General features: G+C 40.7%; 1 protein-coding gene across 1 annotated transcript; it reads left to right on the top strand.

Moving 5' to 3' along the window:
• On the top strand, positions 1–23,882 carry prkcq (protein kinase C, theta). Its single transcript, XM_069670984.1, is given in 18 exon segments — positions 1–57; positions 5,866–6,217; positions 12,487–12,686; positions 14,458–14,518; positions 16,672–16,852; positions 16,942–16,973; positions 17,081–17,166; positions 17,515–17,644; positions 19,469–19,656; positions 19,716–19,845; positions 19,933–20,099; positions 20,469–20,642; positions 20,734–20,825; positions 21,325–21,387; positions 21,530–21,668; positions 22,075–22,263; positions 22,556–22,684; positions 22,898–23,882. Coding segments are annotated over 17 exon segments (2,238 nt in total). The 5' UTR covers positions 1–57; positions 5,866–6,099; the 3' UTR covers positions 23,057–23,882.
• The last annotated feature ends 1,195 nt before the right edge of the window (positions 23,883–25,077 follow it).

Here is a 25,077-nt window from a genome sequence, read left to right on the forward strand (position 1 = left end):
GCTCGGATGGAGAACAGCGTCTGCCCGCGGACAGTAAACTTCAGTGCTCTCTTACAGGTTAGTTTTTACTGTTTTGAACATCTTACACCGTATTTATAAAGTTGCTGCTCTTTCAAACTAAACTCTTCCTGCTTTTTACCGCATTTACGGTCTGCTGAGTTGGGGTGTTGTAAATTATAGCACACATGTAGTTGCTTTCACTGTGTAATGAGAACATAAACACACCACAAACAGCTGCATATGTGTTTGACATTTAGCCTCTGGTGCATTAAGTAGTTTCTATCTAAGTTCTCGCTTGTGTTTTTAATCACGGCTATTAGCTTCTCATTGTTATTAGCTTGTTTGGCAACATTACAAACTCATGACAGGCTTGTAAAACACTGAGCTGCAATCTGTCATAAAGGGATAAATTGGTAGGCTAGTGATGTACTACTGCATCTTTGAGAGAGTATCTGCTTCTGTCACTTACTTTATATTTAGATCTCATGTTTAAGTTAAAGTTAAGATACCACACAGTAAAAATAACATGATGCTACTACTTTAAATAAGGTGGTATTTTTAAGCTAAATATAACGTAACTATTAAGAGTGAAAGCACACATTAGGCAGCAAAATAACCCCTGTCAATTGTGTAGTATTATTTAGTTTGTATTATTGCTGCTTGAAATGTACAGTAACTTTCTACTGTGTATACATTTAGGTGGTTTAATCCATAATAAGGCATCTTATATATAAATAAATACCATGTGTTCTGTTAAAGGGACTGTAGCAGAGAAACATTTGCAATGTTTTCTTCACAAATACACTGATGTAGACGTCAAAAGTAGCATATAAATGGATGTACACCACAGATTATACTATAGTAGTAATATATGTACACTACTTGACTAAAAGTAGCTACAAGCAGAATTTAAATGGTGTACCTGTCCAGGAAGAAATCACTACTTTATATACATTTTATTGTTGTATCCATAAAAGTGGGTTTTATTACATCATCATATATTTGTTAATAAAACCTGACGCAGCAAAGCAGCTGGTGACTGTGGCTGTCAAATTCTGCAAATGTAGTGGAGTGACAGGTGTAATGTTAAAGTAAAAAGTAGCATATACATGGAAAAACTCCTTCATACCTTAGTAAATGTTGCTTATTGCAATCCCAGCCTGCAAATAAACATAGCATGTTAGCAACATTGTAATGTAGCTGCTTTAGCGGTAACTAACTATGCATTTTTCGGTAGTTTAGTCTATAATAAGGTATTATGTCTTAGTAAAAGATTAAATGTTTTGTGTGTCTGCAAGTAACTTAACTGTAGTGGAGGAAATGTGCAATATTTCCCTCCGAAATGTAGTGAATCAGAGACAGACAGATGTACTTTATAGATGCCAAACGGGGATATTATTTAATCAAAAGGATAAAATAAAACACATGTACTTTTAAATTGTATGCAAGGGCAATAAATAAAATGTAATGACACTAAATTAACGTTGGACATTGAAATTAAACAGCAGATCAGCAGGTTTAGGTCATTTTTGCAGCACAGAAGCAATTTGATTTTAGGACATTTGCATGATTCAAGGGAAAAGACTTTAATAACTTTAGTCAATCGAATTTATTTTTTTATTAAATTGACCCTTTTAATGATAAAAAGCACTTTAAATTGACTCTTTTCTTTGATGCAGTGTTAACCCACAGCCTCACTCGCTAGATAATCCATTGATGTAAGCTGTCGAGGGTCACATCCTTGTATGTACTATCTATGAATAAGTGGTCACTTCAGGGACGCTCAGAGCGTCTGTGCAGCTTCAGTCAAAGGCTTCTGTCACACACATGGACCACCTGTCAATAACAACAAAGATCAGGGCTACTTCAAACACACACACGCACAGAGCTTTGATGGTGCTCTGCACAGAAGGGGCAGGTGGGAGGCTCAATCGACTCTGCCCTCCGTCATGAAAGGTTTCAGAAAGGTCTGGTGTTGGCACACTTGCTCTTGACCTTCCCCGTGTCTGTGTGTGTGTGTTTGAGGATGGGTGGGGGTGGCATTTGAGTGCTCATGGGTGGTGGCTTACAGTGAATCTCCTGCCTCAGATGGCACCTTGATGCCTGCACACATAAAAGTGTGATCTCAGAGATAACAAGCGGCTGTTTATTCTGTGCGCTGAAAAAGATTCAACAGCTTCTGTCGGCCTCGGAATAAAAAGAACACAGAATGTGTTTACGTCCTCATGTGTGGAAAAGCACATAAAACTCCATCAGCAGCTGATTTACAGCCTTTAATCTGCCCATTTGGTTGAAAGTAGTCGTCAAAGGTTTACCGGTAGAAAGTTCAGCAGCTCCTTCTAACAATGACCCCTGTGTTGCTGCTGTTTAAATCCTCTTACATCCAGAGAGCGGTTACTTCATGAGGAAGAAAGAGGGCATACACCGAGGAAATCCAGGAGCACGTCACAGCTTTTACATCACATCGGCTTTAAACGCTATATAAGCTTCTCTTTTGTATATTTTCTTTAAGTCAAATTATGCATGTTTTTCCTATCTGTCCCATCAGATAAGCACATTGACCTTTCTGCTTCAAACCTGTGCAAGAAACATGAATCAACATCAACTATTTCACCTTAAAACAACAGCTTCAATAATGTTTAAGGCACACAGAAGAATGCCGCCTTTTTCCCTCCCGTGCCACGCACAGTGCACCTGATATGCACGATTTAACTCGGGTTGAGTGGGTACGATCTCTCAGGGGAAGAGCGTCACGCTCTAAGGCACAGGTTTCTCGCAGAAAGTTTTGAAGGCAAACAATTCTTAGCTCGGTATTCTCAATAGTGAAATCGTCGCAGATGCAAAGAGGATGTCGACAGAGGAAGAAAAACAGAGCGTGACTGATCAAGAAGCCGTGCAGGAGACATTCTCAGACTGGATTTTACTCATCAGAGAGTTTATTGCATCATTTTTATGATTTTTTTAAAACTTTATTAAAATCAACAAAAACATACACACGTTTAACTTTTAACGTTGTCTTGACAGTTCACCAAAACAAAAGTAAACTAGTGATATCCAGAAACATTAAGAACCAAGCAGTAAAATAATCTTTTTTTAAATTGTGTACATGTTGGGACTTTGAATCAATCAATTGGGGATGTTGCTTATAAACGAACTATCTCAGTATTTTTAACACCAAGTACTAGCATTAATACTCTCAGCTTTAGTTGTTTTTCTGCTCTTCTCAGTCTCAGCCGTGTTTTGAGCGAAGTTGTGTTTTTCAAACTGCAGCAGCCCCACCTGTGAAGCTTCAAAATGACAAATAAAACCGCCCAGAGACAGGAAGTGTGGTTACACCATCGTCACTTAGGCACCGGAAGTTTCACTCCCACCAGCCCTGCGTGAAGGCAGCACCGTGAGGCTGCAGGGGAGGGCTGCAGCGCTGCAGGTTTCACATGTTTCAATCTGTGTCGGCTCAGGAGAGTGTGGGTGAGATTTTCAAAATATGCACTATAACATGTAAAACGTTTCTGCAAGAAAGATTAATGGCACAGGATTTAATGGGATAAAACAACATAGAATAAGTACTTATTGCAATATGCTTGGTTTATAAAAAATAGCTTGGCAGTGAGTATTAAAGTTTAACCCTTAAAGCTCTGCCATAGAAATAGTCCGGTGCCTACATTTGGTATTTTGGCTTATTGTGATGTCATTTCCTGGATTATTTTAAGGTGCTTTTCAACAGCAGAAACGTTCCAGAGGAACTAGGAACCTTTTGAGGAACTCTGTGCATTTTGATAGCAGGAACCAGGGTCTAAATTTAGTTCAGGGGTAATTTATTTACTACCTGCTCGGGGGGTAGTACTCTCCAAAGGTCCAGGAACTTTCAGTGCTGATTGTTTCTGATTGGTCGAGCGTTTTATTTCACCCGCTATGTTTAAAAGACGGCAGCTGCAAGCTCACTGTTATCATCATGCTTTGAGATTGTTTATCACTGCGCTTTGAAACAATTTGCGATGCAATAAAGCGCGATCAAAACCAGCACAAGTTGAATCTCCTCCATGCTAACAGGCTAACTGTAGCGTCGCACAAGCGATGATACCGGCCCGTTCAGCGCGTTTTATGTCATCTTTGTTGTATGGCCTTCATCTTCTTTTTACCGCCACCTACTGGACTGGAGGTGTAGTGCAGTTACTTTTATTGCTTCTCCATACGTCATTGGCCTGATTTGCATAATCTTCCCGGGACTTTGGGCCGCCGTGGAAACGCAGACAACAACTGGCCACAGGAACCATTCAGTTCCATAAAGAGAAGAACTTTTAGTTCCTGGTACTTTTGGTCGAAAAGCACCTTTACAGTACAGCTTTATATTCCTAAAATCGTTACAGCTGAAGCTATAACTTTTTTGTGAGTCAATAAACTATAATAATAAATAACAGTTTTGAAATTGTGTCATAAATCCCTAAAAATCTTAAAAACACCAAATTTTTCATTTAATTTGTGTAAATAAACAAACAAAAATATTAATCCAAAACAAGCCTAAATATAGAAAAAGGAACAAAATATTTCTTAACACTCCAGAAGTTATTCAAACTCTGTATATTTTCTAGTTTATAAGATATTGTCGCGCAGTGTGCAAAGGCGTTTTGATGGTTTCATCAGCATCAGATGCCTACACTGGTATTTTTGCTTATTGTGATCTGGTTTCTTGGAATATCTTCAAATGCTTTATATCCTTAAACCCCATCCAACCTACAGGTTATGTAAGTTATGTAAATCAAGCTGTAGCTATTATGATTTTTATTTATATGGATCAATTTAAACAGGATTTAGCACCTGCGGCCAGAACGCAGCCACCCACTGCCCCCCGCACATTTTGACATAATTTATGCTTGCATTAAAATACAAAGACATAATCAACTAACATAAAACATGATGACGAAAAAGACGGAAGTCTTAACTTTCAGATGCAAAAAGAATGAAGGCTGTAGCTATAATGGTGATTCCTTTAGAGCGATTTAAACAGGATTATGCAAATGAGAATCTCCCACGACCGTCTGTGGGCGGTCCGTTTGAATGTTTATATAAAAATATTGATCAGTGCAGATTTAACCTACACAACAGCACAGTGATAGTATAGATCTAACACTACATAGAATATATATTAATATATATATATATTTTAAGTAGTTACATGTACTTGAGTGAGTTTGTACCTGCTACAGTCTCTCTAAAACAATTCCATCAGAGTTTACTACAAATATTTCATCCACCTCCTGTATTTCTATGTCTGTCTGTTCACATGACACCTCTGACTCAGGGTCAGCTGAGTTTACAGTAAAGAAGGTGACTTGTGCCAGCTTCCGAAAATGACGCCAACAACCATTGCGGACTGCGGTGGTGATCTGCGTTTAGTATTTCAGCTCTATTAATAGTCCCCTCCCGGCCTCCTCTCCACCACTGGGACTGACACACACTCACATAGACTCAAACGCACAGAAACACACACATGCAGCTCTCTGGCAGGCCTCAAATATCACATCGACCGTCACCAAGTTGAAGACGGCGCGGTGGAGACTGCTGCAGTGGAGGCAGAAAGAGTGTAGATATCACACAAAGAAAGGAGATTTATGAGAGATGATTGTGTTTTTGTGGAGGCTCTGCCAAGCGTGACAGCTGGTGTTGACAAGTCCTGAAGGTATGCGTGGTTTTATTTGTGTTGCAGTCACGTTCAGAGGTATGTTTGTCGTGTTCCTTTGTTGTTTTTTTAGGTCAAAATAACTCCAAAGCTGCTGAAAGTAATGATGAGTTTGCAGGGAGACTTGCTCCTGAAGGTAGCTGTCAAATGTGATGAAACCTCACTTGCTCTCTCTCTTCCTCTCTCAGGTTTTTTAAAGCGTCAAGGGCTGAAAAAAACCCACTGCCTCCTCCTCTTCCTCCTCCTCCCCTGCCAGCCTCTTTTTTCCTCCGGAGGAAAAGGTCCAGTCGGCGGTTTGCTGCGGCGGAGGAAAGGTGTCTGACACAGAATCTCTTCTCTTTAAAACTGCAAAAATCGCAAAGGTTTCCCTGGAGGTTGTTGTTGGATATTTGCACGGAGAAACAGGATAAAAACCTGCAGCCATGTCGCCTTTCCTGCGGATTGGGTTCTCCAACTTTGAGATGGATCCGGGCTTGGCGTACCACGAAGAGGTGCTGAACCCGTACTGTGCTGTGTACATGAAGGAGGCCATCGACACAGGTGAGTGACGGCTTGGTATTTATTGTAAAAGTGTTGGTAACAGTTTCCCAGAGCCCGTAGTCTCAACTTCATTCAGCTTGAAGGGTATAAAGTGAAAGAAAAGCAGCCAATCATCATATTCCGCAGGCCGGTTTTGATTGACGACTGAATGAAACCATTGATTGATTGTCAGCTAACTCTCTGCCTACTCGGCTAATCGTTGGTTGTTTAAGAGCTACTTGGATGTCACCACATGTAAACCAAACATCTCAGCGTTTTTGGGACATTTTATGAAGAGTTAGATGTGTTATGTACATGTTTACATATCGAAATTGATGAGGACAGTTGCACTTCAGCTGTCGATGAAAAGACTTTAACACAAAATGTGTGTAATGATAATTTGTTGAAGAATTGGTTCTTCCATCAGTTAGTTTAACAAGGGTTAAACGTTTAGACGGTTAAAATACGCGTAAATCACTTAGTGACTACACAAATCAATTAAAGTAACAGCTACAAGCTAAATGATTTTTATTACCAGATTGGCATCAAATGTGTCGGTGTAAGACAGGAGACATTAAGCATCAGAATCAATACAAAAAATATAATCTAACTCTATGAAATCTAACTTTAATGTAGAGCAGGTGTGTAATTATAAAGGTGTGTTCCTTAAACTTGTTTTGGTGGTTTATTTCGATGATGGTTTAATAGTTTGAGTCCTTTTTCAACCAAAAATGCCAAATTTTCATTGGCTTTTTTATTCGTCATGATTTGCTGCTTTTTCGTCTTCTATTTTGATAGAACAATGAATATATTTGGGGTTTCCCATGTTAGCCAGGCAACAGTCAACAATCAGTTATTGAGTGAAATAACTGATAATGAAAGTAATCGTTAGCTCAAGCCCTAGCTTAAACCGGTATAGCTTCAGGTAGCAGAAATGTGAAAGAAGAACATTTTCAAATCTCTGTGTTGTGATGGACACATTGAGACTCATGTTTCTTTCTCTGACAGTCTGACGGCACAAAATAGTAATTCAACAATAATTCCAGTTCCTCCTGTACGCATCATTTGCTAAATAAAGAGCACTGACTCTTTCTCTGAAAAAATAACTCCTCCACCAACCAGGAAGTGATGCAGTTTATGTCCAGAGAAGCAACACAAGTGGGCGTTTGGGATAAATAAAGCCGTGTAGAAATGCAGTTTTATAAATAACAAGAGTATCTTAAAATATTTATAACAGATCAGCTATTTTCACTTTCAGTTTACAATATATGAATACTACAGGTCATATAGAAGTGTAGCTAATAAGTCGACTTAGGCTAAATATAAACTATACTGTAACACTAGCAGGAGATATAGGATGTCGGGCGTCATATAGCTGGATAAAGATAGTTCTGTAAACGCGAGTGGGTCCATGTATATAAATAAAAATACCCTTCCTTTCTTGTGATCGTCATTCAGTTGTTGATTCACATTAAATGTCGCAACTTTGGGAAACGTCCCACATGATAACAGACTCTGCGCAGATATCTTTGTTCTGCATCTGTCTGTCTTTAACCCCGGGTGAATACGAGTGCAGGATAGAGCTAAAAACAGAGCGGCGCTGAGAGGAAAGAGGGTTTCTGATGTTTCTTTTCCTCGAAAAACCACAAAACTGGCTCTACGAGGCAGCACAGAGACGCTCCTGTACGTCTGTGTGCTTCTCTTACGATATCCTGACTCACTGAGAACTAGGACGCCAGTTTCATTTAACTTTACCCCGAAACACTTTTTTCCATGCCTCAACGACACGGACTTGAGAACTGAAACACTGGTGCCTGACAGCAGAAAGAATTATGTGCACAGAACTGGACATGACATAATGAGCTTTGCTGTGTTTTGATTTGTCTGCGTTTCTGACTCATTTACACCATAAAAGCTGGTGAATAGAAACTCCCTCCAAAAAAAAGGATAGTTCCCATCATGCACTCTGACTCATCTTCAATTAAAAGCGATGGAATACTTCAATAAACAGCCCTTTTTTGAAGTCCTCTACAAAGTTGAGAGGCCCCCCCTTTTAGTCTTTTTGACTCTTTTGAACGAAAGTGCTTTAAAGATCTTTTCAAAGTAAACGTGTCTTCATCGGCCAAAAGCATCTGCTAAACTCAGGAATCCAAACAGACTTCCCTCTGCTCAAAAAATGAAGATTACAATGGTTTAAATATGATTATTTTAAGATTTGCTCCACAAAACTTAAGATAAGATAAATACTGTTCTGTACGTATCAAGACAACACAGCAGTACTGATTCATTTTTTATATTTAATTACAACGCCTTATATGTTACAATGTCATTTAGCAGACGTTTTTGTCCAAAGCGACGTACATCTGAGAGTTAATGATCTATGCAAGCAATTGGGGTTCAGTGTCTTGCCCAAGGACACTTCGACATGTGACTGTAGCAGTCAGGGATCAAACCGCCAACCTTCCGATTGAGAGACAACGACTCACCGACTGAGAGATAACGACTCTACCACTGAGCCACAGCCGCCCCTATAACTTTTGTAGCTGTACCTTTTATATCAAAGGCCTGTTGGTGAACTCTTCGAGAACAAAGCTGGTAATATTCAGTATTTTTTAGCCTTTTATGTCTTGAGTGAGAGAACAGTGGATAGTTATGGAAACAGGGGGATGACACACCCAGTCGAGGACTATAGCCTCTGTATACGAGCTGCCGATTTAATTGCTGAGCTAAACCCAATACACCCAGTATTCTGTATTTTTTACTACTGCCAACAAGTCATTGAAAAGACCAAAATCCAACGCTGCGTTAAGCTACATCCACACTAATACTTTAGCATTTTGAAGTTAAGCTAAGTTTACCTTGGGATCCAAAAATTCTCAGGTGTTTTCAAACCCCTGAAACAAAGACTGTGTTCTAAATGCCGTACTATATACTACATACTACATACTGCATACTGCAGTTGGCGGTAGTTCATAGTATGGAGGAGCTTTTCAAATTCATTTTGCAGTATGCTACGCCAGGCGGAAGTAAACAATAACCGCTGCTTCTTTAGCTACAGCGCCCCCTTCTGCTGGAATGCTGCTGCTGTCCGTCATTTCAACTTCTGCAGTGACGTTCCAGCGCTTTGCATTGTGGGATACAGCAGGCGAGGTAGACTGGTCCGATGCATACTGGAAATGCTTTTCCAAATCAGTACGACATCCGGGTATTTTTGGCATGCTGCACATTTTGCTTTTGTTTGCATCATTACAGTTTGGCCATCAGAACGTACTGCTCGTATAGTGTGGCATTTTGAACACAGCAGTAGACTTTACAAACATTACTGATCCAGTATCAGTCAGAAAACACTAGTAATGGGTTTCAGTGTGAGCGGGTTGAATTGGAGACTTTTGAAAATGATGAAACCCATGTTGGGTTCCTTATAGGATCATAACCGTCACAAGAAATTAGTATTAGTGGCAGTTCAAAGAAAGCACAAAGCACACTTTCATTATGTAATAGTATATATAAGTGACATAGCCTTAGTCTTTCTCTCAATACTTTCTGACTTACCTACTCAAACATTTTGGCCCGACCAAAGACATACACCTCTAAAAACACAAATGATATATAGTTTCATGTTTATAAATGGGTCACACATAACCTGAAACAGCTGGTCTCGTTAGCGTTTACCGAATGTTACTCAATCAGAAGTAAACAGCGTAATTATTGGGGGCAATTGTGTTTGGATTAATCCACATTTGGGTCTTTGGTGAGTATTTGGGGCAGCAGGAAGGCGTGTGTGGGATCGGGTCAAGTAAATATAAGTGTGGTTGTTGATGTCGGGAAACAGTGACTTGTTTTTACCAGCTCTATAGCACAGAAGAAGAAGACATATCAAACTTGGTCATTAAAATGCAACAAAAACAAGAAGTCATTGAGAGGACGCCTTTTATTTCAATTCTGCTTTGTAGCTGCTCTCACAATAACCACTGGTCGTTATTCGCTCGTGTAACTGAATCTGAGCAGTTTCCTTTTTTTTCGTTTTGTGTATTTCCACCTGTGTTCGTGGAAAGTCTTGTTCGACAGCTTGTACCTGCAGTCAAACAGTGGCCCATTCTTGGTTTACTTCCACTTTTCAAATCCTATTCAAGCGAGGCAAACCTGCTGAGTCAAGGCCTCAACATGCTGCTAATGGACTTTCATTAGTAAGGGATTTAATGTTTTGTTTAGTGAGGATTTGGTGACCAGGATTAGGGCACGCCCGGGGAAGGAGAATGCTGTAACTTTGGATTTTAATGAAACAAAAAAAAAGCTCCATTATAGACTTTATTAAACAAAAATGTAGACTCCTGAGCAGCAGAGGCACGAAAAAAAGTGTAAATGCCACTTTGGTGCTTCTTCACAGAACAACACAGGAACTGACAGAGTACCTGCTGACACAAAAACCTAACACCTCTCACTCTGCACGGCGCCACAAGCAAACTCACTTTGAAAACCACTCAGAGTCTGATGAAGTATCTGCACACAAACGGGCATATTTCCCTCTCTGGGTGCTTAAATCGGCAGCTGCAGTGAGCCGACGATGATGATGTTAACGGGCGCAGATCACATTGGGAGTAAAAAAGCTTAACGGGTTTTATTGTTGGAGCAGCAGGATGGCATGTGGCTGTTATGTAAGTGGATATTTAGGATGTTATCACAGAGAAACATCACCAGATGTCAATCATGAAGGCCAGGAGAGGTTTTTTTTTATTTTGTGGCCATGTAATGCGATCGAAATCTCTCGACACTGTGAGACGATAATCATAAAGGCCTGCAGGCAAGGGGGTGAAATGTTCACATAGTGCATCAAACATCCTGCAATGCATGCTGAAGTTATTACCCGAGATAACGGAGCAGAAAATATCTGTAACGTTAAGACATCTAACATTTACACATGGCGTTAGATTAATATAACGTAAAGGAGTCATGGATTTCAGCTTTTAGCGACAGCTCAGGACTGTAACAGAGCCTTTAATCCCCCGAGAGTGAAACGCTATACGTTCATCCCTCTTCTCTGGATTAAGTCCTGGTGTCAGCTTTCAGAACTGGCAGGAAATCTTCCCCCTTTTCCAGGTTTTATTAATCAAAACTTGCAACGAGTAAGACAAGTGTTATTCTATACTTTCATGATTGTCAACACATCCTATAAAAAGGCTGTTTCAATGCTTTACAACTTTCTGTAACTGTTAGCACCAAGTTATTTAGTTAATTCTGAAGATAAATACTTTAAAACATGAACTGATTATGCACTTTAATTTTTAAAATGCTCAGTATTTTCCTTAATAAGCAGGGCGTTGATGTTTATAGAAAATATTACTGAAAAGAAATAAGAAGGCAATTTCTTAGGGACTATTTTCAGTGGCGGATTAATAACCTGATGAGTATTTCCTGCAACTGCACTGTAGATATTCGCTGGGCATTGTGAAACCAGGCTGCTCAAACAGTGTTTTTTAAACATCATTCCAATTTGTGTTTCTTCAGGTCCACGATATGTGCCAGTATTTCCACTGAGAATATGTCTCAAGCTGTTTTTAGCCGTTGGTCCGTCTCTTCGGAAGGTGCTTCTTTCCTCACAGCTTTTAAACTTGTTATTATGATATTTTACCCAAATATCTGTCCCATTCCTTTAAGACCTTTTTTTTTTTTTTTTTATCCGAAGGCCGATAAGAGATCAATTTAAAACTGGGTTATTTTGGCTCTGATGCAGCCGTGCCTCTCTGTCTGCAGTCACTACTCTGCATGCAGAGTGCTCACACACACGGCGGAGAGGAGAAAAAGTTAATTTCTTTGCAAATTTTATTTAACTTTGTTTTATTTACTTAATAAAACTTCAGGAAGTTAACTTAGTTAACTTTATAAGAGATGCTGCTGACCCTGGGAACTCCCTGCGCTTTTTGTTTGTTTGTTTAAAAAACATATGCTTAAAGGAATTTAAACAAAGTTAAGTGTTGGAGTTTGTATTATTCAATATTTTCACCTTTACTGCAAATGAATATCGGCTCCAAATATCGGTTATCGGCCTCCTTGACTACTAATAATCGGTATCGGCCCTGAAAAAAACCATATCAGTCTATCTCTAATGTAGAACACACCAAAACACCTTGTGCAAACTTGACTTTCCAGTTCCAGCTTCATCTTGTCACATCGTCTACCCTGCCTGTAACAAGAACACCTTTAGCTTTGTTTTCATCCCACTTCCTGTTTCTAACAAAAGGTCAAAGTAAAGAGCCTGCCAGTGAAAAAGTCTTCTGCTTTTGTTCCTCCAGAAAAGGGCCAAGTGTACAAGCAGAAGAAGCCCACCATGTACCCACCGTGGAGCACGACGTTCGATGCCCACGTCCACCGCGGCCGCATCATGCACGTGATGGTGAAGGACCGGACGGCAGAGCTGAAGTCTGAGGCCACGGTGGCTCTGGACACGCTCGCAACGCGGTGCAAGAAGGAGAACGGCAAGCTGGAGATCTGGGTGAGTGCCGTTGCATCGCTGTGTGTGACCAGCTGTTCAGCTGTTCAGCTGTTCAGCAGAAGTCCAGATGGGCTGACTCACTTTTGGGTCAAAACACCAAATGGTAATGTTTTATATCAAATGGTAATCCACACTTTAGCCATTAGGGAAAAAAAACAAACAAACTGTGTCCATTTGTGGTGCAAAGTATCATCACATGCATCGCTCAGAGAATAAACCAGCAGGCTTCTTTTGTAGAGACACTCCAACACCAACAGGAAGCAGCAAACCAGATAGTTAACAGCAAAAGCCACTGCCCACATAATGGCTGCTGTCACCGTGTCTCACGTGAATGTGACATAATAGTTCAACGCTCGCTTGCTGCCTCACTAGCTGCCTTCAAGCTCATATTGCTAACCCAGCTAACTTTACAGGCACAATCACTGCAGATAATGCAAACCACTTCTGACGGAGGAGAAGCAGTGGCCAAAGCTGCTTCTGTTTCTGCTCCATATGTTTTCTTCTTCTAAATTTCCACCAGGAGCATGATGGGAAATTATCTCCAAAGCAATATAGTTGTAGTTCTGTAAATAGAGACCCTACATCATACACAGTCTTTCCCAAACCTCAAAGGAGCAGGAGGAGTCAGTCAAAGCTGGCGTTCTCTGTAATCGATAGAAGCAATAATATTTGAAATTGACTCCATAGCTGTGGATAAAAGTTCAAACAGCTCGTGGTTTCGCCCATTCTACATTCCTACAACACCCAGCGTGCATTGTGCCCCTCCCTCTGAAAGGAACGGCCCAACAAGGGGAGTGGTTACAGAGTGGGGTTCCCGTTTGTTTTATTCGTTCTTTTTTACAGTTGGTAAAACATCGAGTTCTACCTAAAATATCTACAAACTTAACAAAAACAGAGCATCATGGTGTCCACCTGCGCTGTACTGGAGTGTAAGGAGAGCAAGAGGGAAAGAGATCGCTGCAGCCGATCAATGGAGGCGGGTGTCCTAGATTGAGGAAGTGTAGTTTCGCGAGCTCCCTGGTCTCCGCCAGTTGACCAGTTTTAGGGAGTCTGATGGAGGTTTTCCAGGGCCAATTGGAGAAGCGTTAGCGTCCTCCAAAGGCACAGAGCAACATTGCATTTTTTTCCCTACCATAATGGCATTAGCTCCCCATAGTAGCATGATAGGCCTGAGGTTGAAAATCGGAGAACTGGCCCTTTAAATAAGCAACTAATGCCTCCCGTACACTATCTAACACGTCATGCATCTTAAAATGTTTTACTCCCTCTCCATCCAGGTTTCCTCTCCATGTCTCTATTGTTCATCATCTAATGAAGAATTTAAATAATTTGTCACCTTCTTAACCCAACGTTAGTGACATAGACACCATTACTGCTCTTGCATATTACACAGTTCTTGCTAATTTGTTTGTACATCGCATCACGTCATCGGAAGAAGAGATTGTATTTCCCTAGGAAGACTTTGAGCTTCATCAAAGACTTCCTGCCAACTGTCTCTTAAAGCAAACTAAGAGTCAAACAAACACAAATAAAGTACAGTGGATGAATCAAATCCAATTCTGCTGAATTTCCTTCACAGGCTGTTGGTCTTTGTTGACGCCATACAGACAGACTGTCTGTCACATTCAAGCCAGCATTGCATGCATCATCATCATCGTTATCATCACTCTGAATCCACATCCTTCCCTTTTTATCCTCTACGTTTTTCTCATGAAATCGAGTCGTGAAATATTTCTGTTGTTTTCAGTTTCTCTCTTTCTTTTTGTCTCAGCTGGATCTGAAGCCGCAGGGTCGCCTGCTGATGGAGGCCAAATATTACCTGGAGAAAAGTGGTGAGTAATTCAAACCTATGTATCTCAACCGTCTGCCTCTGCATCAGTTCTGACAACAATATTCTGTTGTTAACGGTTTGATGTAAAAGATTTCTTATTTTAGATGTTTCCATGTTTCTGTTCAAAGGATTTTAAAGGATGATTTCTGTTTTGGGGAGATTAAAAAATGGTGAAATACTGGATGAATATAGTGAATGTGATCAGACAACACAAGCCATCATCCAAATTGTCTTTGCCGTCCTTGAAAAGCCTCTGTTACGTGCACCCTCTTGTCTTTATAAAGCCTTAATCTTCCCGGCCTGAAATTTTCTCAAATATAAAAAATGGATTTTCGAGTCATTGCCGCTTTCAGCGTCAAAGGAGGCATCTGTGCTTTGTGTTCGATCCTTTCGCTTGTGCTTGGCTGACATTAACACCACACAGAGACCCGAGGAGTCGCTGAGAACTGATAGGAAGAATGTTTCTAATTATAGACGCAGCTAATAAGAAATCACTGCTCAGAACAACAGGTGGCAAAGCATTCGCTGTGACAATCCTCTTGGACTGCATGCAAACAGACACTCAGCAGCACTTGTGCAACCTGTTTAAAGACAATAAACTGCCGTACTGTGGTTTAACAATAAGATTCATGAATTCCACGCTGTGATGCGAGCAGACAATTATTCCACCACTGAGTAATGATTCAGCAGTACATGGACTGTTCTTATTTTTAAGTTGAGTAAGTTTAATCTTTTGTTTGTGTGTTACTGGAACTTTAAATGTTTTCCACCAGCGGCAGGTCAAAGTGGCTTTGAGTAAAGCTTTCTGAATGTTGTCGTCGCAGTGCTGTCCGACCACGAATTAATTTAACTACAATATAAACTGTCAAATTAAGGCAAAAAGAAAAGGAGCTATTTGGCATATTTTTGACTAAATCCGAACCAGGCTGTTTCCACCTGCTTCCACTTAATGCTAAACTATGCTAAACAAGTCCTTACCATTGACTGTATATAAGAATTGGACATAGCCATCATTACCCGTTGGTTTGTGGACTACCTTTTTTTTTCTTAAAGATTATTTTTTATTTATAGGACAGCTAAAGATAGACAGGACATGTTGGGAGTAGAGAGTGGGGGATGACATGCACCAAATGATCGGCAGACTGGGAGTCGAACCTGCGATCAGTGCGACGAGGACTGTAGCTTCTGTACACGGGGCGCCTGCTCTACCAACTGAGCTGAACTGCGCCCCTGTGGACTACCTTTTTGAAGCCTTGAGTTTGGCATTTTGACTGTTGCCATCTTGTTTCTTGCAGCCAAAAGAGAGTGTGGATACACACGTCTCAGCAACTACACAGTTTGAATAAAAAGCCCCTTCAAAAACATCACAAGAAACTATCACTACACAACTATTAAAAGTGCAGTGCAGTAAAACACTGAGGCGACTTGACGAAGTGAACCTCACCTTGCATTCTGTTTCATGACTCTTCCTCTCCGTGCCCTGAGGAAGACCCGATGACGCTCGAAACCGGTTGCCGTCTTTGAAAGCCCACTGGCTTCCCTCCCTCGACAAGACTCAGGAGATTGTTTGGTCATCTAGTTACTACATTTTTGATGAAACGAGATGCAGCTAAATTAGTTTGATTCAGCTCAGCCAGTTGAGGATTACATTGTACTTTCATGCGCTCAAATTAAGCAGAACATGTTGAGGAAAAAAGCAGCAAAATGTTGGGAAAGAAAATTACAGAAAAAAAGAATCAGCTTAATCCACTGCGTTTGTGTTATCAAGTTCATAAAGGCAACACCTGAATTTAATACAAAAAGTTACGTACCATTTTAAACAATATTACATTTCAAAACTACATTTTCTCACATCAGAAGCGTTACACCATAGTGTTATATGTGCTAAGTTCTGATCATTTCACAATACACTAGACCAACAGTGTGTGGGACAGCAACCAACAAAAATGACTCATCCTCATGTGAGATGCTTTGGACACGCTGAAACCAAACTTATGTTAATTAGAAGTAACACCTTTTAAAACACACAAGGGTGAGAAAGATAAACCTATGTGTGAATCTGCTTTGCAGTGAGCAATCGCTCTGTCCATGCAAGCTGAGCCAAACAACATGTCTGCTCTTTTTTTAAATAAAAGGTTGTTTGATGTGTTTCAGACGCCGCGGGGCAGACTGAGGGAGACCCGGAGTCTGAACGGGAAAGAGAGGGTCTGTTCGCCCTCCATCACCGCCGAGGAGCCATCAAACAGGCCAAAGTTCACGTTGTGAAATGCCACGAGTTCAGCGCCACGTTCTTCCCTCAACCGACCTTCTGCTCCGTCTGCAAAGAGTTTGTCTGGTACGAAACAAACGGAGACACCACATCATAAACCAAATCATTTTCCTCCTTTTCGAATGAGTCATTGAATGTGTTTTTATCCACCGCAGGGGTCTCAACAAGCAGGGCTACCAGTGCAGACGTGAGTGTCGACTTATTTTCCACTGACCTTCTGGATGGAAAAGCTCGAAATATGACTTTTTCCCCTTTTTCTGTTTGTCTAACTGTGTTTTCTGTGGGGTTTTTTAGAGTGCAATGCAGCTATCCACAAAAAATGCATAGACAAAGTCATCGCCAAATGCACGGGTTCAGCCATAAACAGCAAGGAAACAATGGTAAGTGAGACAGACTCTCTTTGTTCAACATAAATGCTCCATCACAGTCCGTCATCCTCACCCCGCTGTGGTTAAAATGCTTACTAATAGGTAAGAGGCATCATACGACAGACATTTTTGTCTCCTTTGCTGCTCTAATCTTCTTTCTCTTGTTTCACTTCCTCTACAATGTCTGCTGCGTGAAAACTGCATGAAACCCAAAAAAATCTAACGGTTTAATAGACAGAAAAGAAGAACAGATCTGCCGCCCACTGTCTGCATACAGGAAGTGTTTCTTAAGCTGCTCTTTGCTATGTTTGCAAGGCTAAATCCCTAAAGGGGATATGATGTGATGCGTTGTGTCTGCAGATCCACAAAGAGCGCTTCAAGATCGACATGCCGCACAGGTTCAAAGTGCACAACTACAAAAGTCCGACTTTCTGCGAACACTGCGGGACTCTGCTGTGGGGGCTCGCCAAGCAGGGGCTCAAATGTGAGGGTGAGAGGCAGGAGCTTTATCATTACTGTGGCTTTAATGTGTCTTGTTGTGTTAAGAAACTGGACCGATGCTTTGTCGGGTTAAAGCGTCACCTCTTAAAGAAACTTTTGCCCCTTTGCAATAAAGAATAGGTTCACAAAAGCAGTAATAAAAACACTAATAATAATAAAAGATAAATAATTCTTTCAGTAACTGTTTTGTCCAAATGAAACAGCACCTTTTCTTGAGACAAACAAAACTTTTTTCCAGCTTTATAACAACACATTCATTCGATTCACAGGTCTAATTTAAAGATGTTTTACTCGGCATACACTACATACACTATATAAAGTACATTGCAGGATGGCACACTCTTAAAGGAGAAGTTCGTCATTTTTAAACCTGGGCCCTATGTTTACAAATTCGTATGAGCTCTTCGTCCGTACACTCTGGCTCTAATAAATAGGGACGGCCATCAAATTCAAATGCCGTCCGGTCAATATTCAGCCACGGCTTTTGAAATATATTATTGCTGGCAGTCCTCTACGTAAACAAATCCTCTCTCCAACTCTAACTCACGTTTCCACCGTCCTGTTCGGGTAACATCTCACCACCAGCGAGATTTCAGAGCGAGACTTCCACTTGAGCGAGACTTCTGTTTCTGGTTACACAAAAAGGATCTTGCTCTTTAAAAAAAAAAGGACGATGTTTTCCGTAATGTTGTCGGACACCTGGAGTAGCAATCTGAGTCAGTGGCAAAAACAAGCACTTTTAGTGGGCGTACTTTGAATTTGAATGATTATGTTGCGGCCATCGCAGCTGTATCGCTGCTACGGCAGAGGTGGAGGCGTACTACTGGACTGATTCCAGACGTTTTTGTTCCTATGAGTCATTTCGACACCCAAATTTGCAAATATAAGGCATAGTTTAAAAATACTGAACTTCTCCTTTAAGTATGTGATAAAAGGCTGGTTTTCAATCAAAAATAATCAAGTGTAAAAGTAAGAATTACATAAACAAATATAAAGAAACAACAGGCCCTGTAGGTGTATGAGAGTCCTGTGTATACAGCGGCGGGGCTGTTCAAGTCAACTCCAATAAACTCTATTTATATTAGCCAAAATCAATCATTTGCAACAAAGGGAGCTACACTCTGTGCACCATACATCCTGTATTCTTAGAGCCTCTGTTCAGATAAATAAATAAGAAAAAGATTTAAAAGATTAACGGGTAAAAAAGAAGAAACCACAGAGACAAGGCAGAGCGTGTACAGAGTCAGTGGTCTTCATGTGGTATTTGAAAGATAAGCGGCTGGAAGGTGTCGAAACATTTAACCTTTTACTTTGTCCAAAGACATGGTGATATTCACAGGGCCGATTCAGTGTCTACAATTAGATATATCCTTCCAACAGCTGCCACGTCAGCGGATAATTCAACATTTCCCATCAGAAAAAAGCGTCAAATGTTTTGCATGGTTCTGGATGTTGGACCAGAAGCAGTGTGCAGCTGTCACGGCAGCTGGAAGCCGAAGTGTTCAATGTGAAACTAATCAGACGTCCAATCCAAGCTAACAGGCTCCTGCAGTTAGGTTGTACGAGACGTTAGGGTAAAGTATTCTGTCTGATGTGGCCAGTATGTGCTATGAGGGAAACATGCAACAACACAATAGGTACCACAAGTAGATCATTTCCTCTTTAAACAAATTAAATACAGACCGACTAAAGACGCATTGTTGTATCAAAAACTATGTGTGAAAACATGCAGAGAAACAATCAGTGACATGTACATTTCAGACACAAAAAGGTGTTCTCAAAGGTCATGTTTTCATGACGTGTCTCTGTGCAGAATGCAGCATGAACGTCCATCATAAATGTCAGAAGAAAGTGGCCAACCTCTGCGGGGTGAACCAGAAACTGATGGCTGAAGCTCTGGCCATCATCGAGAGCAAACAGCAGGTGAGACCAACCTTATAAAACCTGTCCCAAAGCTACTAAAACACCTGTTTTGAGGGTTGTTACTAAGGTCTTTCGTTTGTGGATGATGGGTTGTAAGTGTCGGATGATGCTGATGCTGGTCCTACCTTTGCCTTTAGGCCAGAAGCACCAAAGACTCTGACATCATCAGTCGGGAAGGTCCAGTAAGTGTAGGACAGCCGGGAGTGGTCCGAGCTCCATCTGGGCTTGTAACAGATGCACCGGCCACAGCTACACCTGCAAACAAAGGTACACAACATCTTAAATCTTCACCCTCATCAAGCCCCTCACTTCCTTTTTGATAGTGTTTGTAATGTCTTGCTTCCCGACCTGCAGAGACGCAGGGCGTTTCCTGGGACGGACCAGGCGACGTCAGCAAGTCGATCACTGAGGCGGTGTCGGATGAAGAGCCTCTCTACGCCGTTCCAAAGAAGGACCACCCCAAATTCACTGTTGATGACTTCGTCCTGCACAAGATGCTCGGGAAAGGCAGCTTTGGCAAGGTACAGGAGATGATCTGATTAAAAGCAAGAAACAATTCAAAGTATTACATGCTCTGCTTTTTTACTTCTGAAATTACAACAAGTGATGCAAAGTGAAAATGGGATGTAGAATTGTTTTTCATTAATAGACACGGCTTTAGTCATATTTTGGATACTCTCACTTTAACTTTAATGCAGCCCATCGTCACATTTATTCGTGCATCCACTTTCCACAGAAAAACGACTGACGTCTTGTAGCCTTGATGTGGGTGGCAGCAAAGTCTTTGCATCAGCATGAGAAAGAAGGCGTTAGAAATGAGTGGACAACATGCAAAGAAAACACTGAAACTGTCCAGCTGCAGCAACTTGTTTTTTTTGCTTTGCATTCAGGTGTTTTTAGCCGAGCTGAAAAAGAGCGGGAAGTTTTTTGCGGTGAAAGCTCTGAAAAAGGATGTGGTGCTGATGGACGATGACGTGGAGTGCACCATGGTGGAGAGGAGGGTCCTCTCTTTAGCCTGGGAAAACCCGTTCCTCACGCACCTTTACTGCACCTTCCAGACAAAGGTAAGAACCACGTATACTCGAACACTTAGACATTCACTCCAACCCTCCTCAGCAAACTGCGGCCCTGACCTCTCTGTAATTTTGTGTCCAGGAGAACCTGTTCTTCGTGATGGAGTATCTGAATGGAGGCGATCTCATGTTCCACATCCAGACTTGCCACAAGTTTGACCTTCACAGGACCACGTATGTTTACCCTCAAAAATCACACTGTCCAATATGTGAAATACTTGCCAGTTCAAACAAAGAGTCTGAAAAATTAAGCCAAAGAGAAACTGTAGGTCATTAAATGGCCACTTGAGACTGGCTTCAAAGCAAGTCAATCCCTTTAGACCCCATGTTAAAATGTTTCAGCATAAATAAACATGTTTGTGTCTCAATAATAGGACTTGGCAAATTGACAAAGCCATAGTTAGTCATCAATGTCAACATCATTACATTTACAGCCTGACATGTTGGTCCTGCATTGCTACGATGACGCAGGTGAAAAAAGGAATAAAAACACGAGTCACTAGGACGTTTGGTTAAACGATCACTATCTTTAAGGGAGTCATCCTGTCCTCTTCCTTGTAATTCTTGGTTAGAGACACTTTGTACTGACGCAAATGAAACAGGCCGAAAGAAAGACAAAAGTAATACATCCCCGATGTTTTTTTTTCATCCTCCTATTTGTGTCTTCCTGCAGCTTCTACTCAGCAGAGATCATCTGTGGGCTCCAGTTCCTGCACTCGAAAGGAGTCATTTACAGGTAGAGGCTGAGTTAGAGCCAGAAAAAGAACTGAAACTCATGATGAGTAATACATAGGAGGCCAAACTGAGAACTGCTTCCTGTTTATGTTATATATATATATATATATAAAGCTTTCTTATATCCTTCTGTTCCTCTGCAGGGATCTGAAGCTAGATAATGTGCTGCTGGACTCTGAGGGTCATATAAAGATAGCAGACTTTGGCATGTGTAAGGAGAACATGCAGGAAGAGTCGCGGACGTCCACTTTCTGTGGGACACCAGACTACATCGCTCCTGAGGTGACCACACATTAACACACAAACACTTTAAACTATAGATGAATGGGTTGAAAACCACTGAATCACACAAATGCAGACAGTTGCATGGACTGTAACGTCCTTATTCTCTTGGCCACAACTCAATCGCAAACTTGAATTCAGTACAGCAAAACATAGGACATACAACAGACCAAAATGCTGATATTGGGATCTTTAACGACACAACCTGTAGGCATGTCTAATATTGTCACAGATTTGAGATGTCAGAAAAACATGCCCGTTTTTTGCCACTTCGCACAGATTCTTCTTGTATCCCTCGAGAAAACTGCAATGGATATCTCCTGCATATCATTGAAGGCAAATTAAGAACTGAAACCAGAGCTGAGGACAGATTGTTCTAACAGTCTTATGTGTGATTGTTGTTTAGATCCTGCTGGGTCAGAAGTACAACAGCTCGGTGGACTGGTGGTCGTTCGGAGTGCTGCTGTACGAGATGCTGATCGGTCAGTCTCCGTTTCATGGCCGCGATGAAGAGGAGCTGTTTCAATCCATACGAACGGACAACCCTGTTTATCCCCGCTGGCTCACCAAAGACGCCAAAGACCTTCTGGTCAAGGTCAGACACTGTGTGCTTTGCAAAGGTTGTGTTTGGGGGGCATTGGGGGTACTAAACTAATCACCAAGTCCAACCTAAAACATACTTCCTACTCCATTAATGGGTTTAGGCTACACAATATTTTTAGCCAATTATAAAGTGATAAATTCTTTGACTGCTGATTGTTGAAAACATGATTTCTGTAAAATAATAAGACAGCAGCACACCAGTGAATGTTGAGATCCACTATGAAGAAGCCCCAGAAGATACTCTTGACTCTTTTTCTAACCGGTGACTCCAACTTGTTCTGCAGTTGTTTGTAAGGGAGCCTGAGGAGCGTCTGGGAGTCAAAGGAAACATCAGAGAGCACAATTTCTTCAGCAGCACGGACTGGAACGCCCTGGAAAAACGGCAGGTGGCGCCACCATTCAAGCCAACTTTAGTAAGTATATTCACAGTCTACGAGCAGCAGTGTCCGACTCGAATACGCCATCTTAATGGGCTTGATTTTTTTTCATAGAGAGGGCTGGCTTCTTCTTCTTGGGACAAAACTTGGCATGGATATATTAGAATTTTAATATTTTTGGTCTATTAAACAAGTTCTGTATTGTCTGTATTATTGTGTGTTGAAATGTTTTCCCTTTCATTCTCACAGTCTTCGCCCAGTGACTGCAGCAACTTTGACAAAGAGTTCATCAATGAGAAGCCCCGGTTGTCGTGTGCAGACCGGACACTCATCAACAGCGTCGATCAGACGATGTTCAGAAACTTCTCCTTTGTTAACCCGGGGATGAACCGCATCCCATCGCCATGACCACCAGCCTGACAATCTACTACCTACAAACAAGTCACAATCAGCACTTAAAAACAGCAACCGTAACAAACTAAGGAGACTTTTGACCATGAATGTCACAAAACTCAACTGTAAACATATTAATATAACCACTAAGGAGTGTGTCCTGAATGTAAGGTACATAAATGCAGCTGAGAAAGGATTTTTGTTCTAAGTCTTTACTCTCTCTCTTTATTTTTTAAATTTCACACACCACAAAGACCATACAGCATATCAAGACTCCTGGCATCATAATTTACACTTTCCAAGTCCAATTTTTCACAGTGTAATTAAAAACTCAGAGACTCGTCAATTCCTTTAAGCTTAAAAGCATCTAGTTAATTAGACCTTTTGCCCTTTAGAGTGGGTATATTGAAAGAAGATGTGTTGTAATAAAATAATGGCGCCTCATAATATTTTATGAAGTTCAAGTAAAGCAAACTTAGAAATTTGGTTACATCAAATTCAAGCTTTTGTCTTGTAACGGTCTTATTTCTTTTCCTATTCCATAGCTTAATGAGTCTTTTATCTCCTCATGAGTTGTACAAAATGTATTTGAACAGCCCGTTGTTGTGTAAATAAATGTAATCTAATACTGTTGATGTAAGTTGGATGTACTGTAGATCTGTTAATGTGAAGCAGAGTTGAATTACAGGGTTTTTGTTTACGTGTGTTTTCTTAACGTACCTCAGGAGTTTTACTGATGATGTCTATTGGATCAGGTACTTTAGATCCCTGCGTACTGTAGATTTTAAAGTTCTCTTCATTGTGAATCCTGTTAAATAAAATGTGGTTTTTTTTACACTGCTGTTGGTCTAGTTTCTGAGTCAAACTAATGCTCACATGTTCACATGGATTCAGGCAGATGGTAGACGGCGGACGGACAACACCTTTTGGACGGCACGAGAAAAGCAAACAAACACTCCACATGCATGACGAGATGTTGCTATGGTGATGTTGAATAAACTATATAATCAAAAAAATTAGTTTGTGTCATCATTAATTATTCTAATATTTGTAGCTATAAATGCAGCTTTCTCTTGATATTCTATTGCTAACATAAAATTGTTAGATTTCCCTCAAAATGTAAGGTCATTTATGGACAGTGAAAGGGGAACTGCTCTTGGTGTATTCCTTGTTTATCTTCATGTGGGAAAAGAGACAACAAAAACAAGTTTGTAAAGTAAAAGTAAAGTTCTGGGTGTTGTATCAAAATGATAAGCTAAGAGATATAAAGAGTCAGAAAGTTGCTAAATTACGGAAATTAACCTAGAAATTCACAAAACATTTAATTCTGTTTTGTTAGAAAACAGTCAATCCTCCATCATAATATATGTCTAATTTCATATCAGGATTCCAACAATCTGGAAATTAAATTAAAAAATGTCCTCTGAAAATAGCCAGAAGGAAATGTGTTGCTGACCATCTTCCCATCTACACTAGGTCAACAGCACTGGTTTAAAATGACAACTAGAGAATGTGCCATCTAGCTCTAAAGTTAACTTCCCTTTAGCCCCGTTTTGCACTAACTACATTTGCTGAACCACAATTTACTTCACAGTATCACGATAAAAAAATAATCTGCATTTAAATATTCAGATTTTGGCAGCGTAGTTCCGCCCCGGTTTCATTTACAACTTTTGGAATGTTATGCTTAACGTTAGCTAACGGCTAACTACCCGCTAGCTAGCGGCTAACCTGCTTTGCTCTGAGATAGCCTTAAGTTAACACATGTCCAACTTCATCAAAAAAAACACGCTGGACAATTGACAACACTTACCGCCGTTTTGAAGACATTTCCAGATCACTAAAAAATTCCTCTAGCAAACTGGCCATTGTACAGTTAATTTATTGAGCTCTCTCAAATGTTTGGGAGTGTAAACAAAGATGGCGACCGGAAGTTACATGACGCACTTCTTTTCTCGCGAGCTTGAGAAAGAAGATTTTATAAGGTATGAAAATGTAAAACAATAGGAAAGACATTTTGTTGATACTGTATATAT

The sequence above is a fragment of the Semicossyphus pulcher genome, unplaced genomic scaffold (genome assembly GCF_022749685.1).
Source record: "Semicossyphus pulcher isolate SPU_LCO1_2020_fin unplaced genomic scaffold, fSemPul1.0.p SCAF_20, whole genome shotgun sequence".
Classification (NCBI taxonomy): domain Eukaryota; kingdom Metazoa; phylum Chordata; class Actinopteri; order Labriformes; family Labridae; genus Semicossyphus; species Semicossyphus pulcher.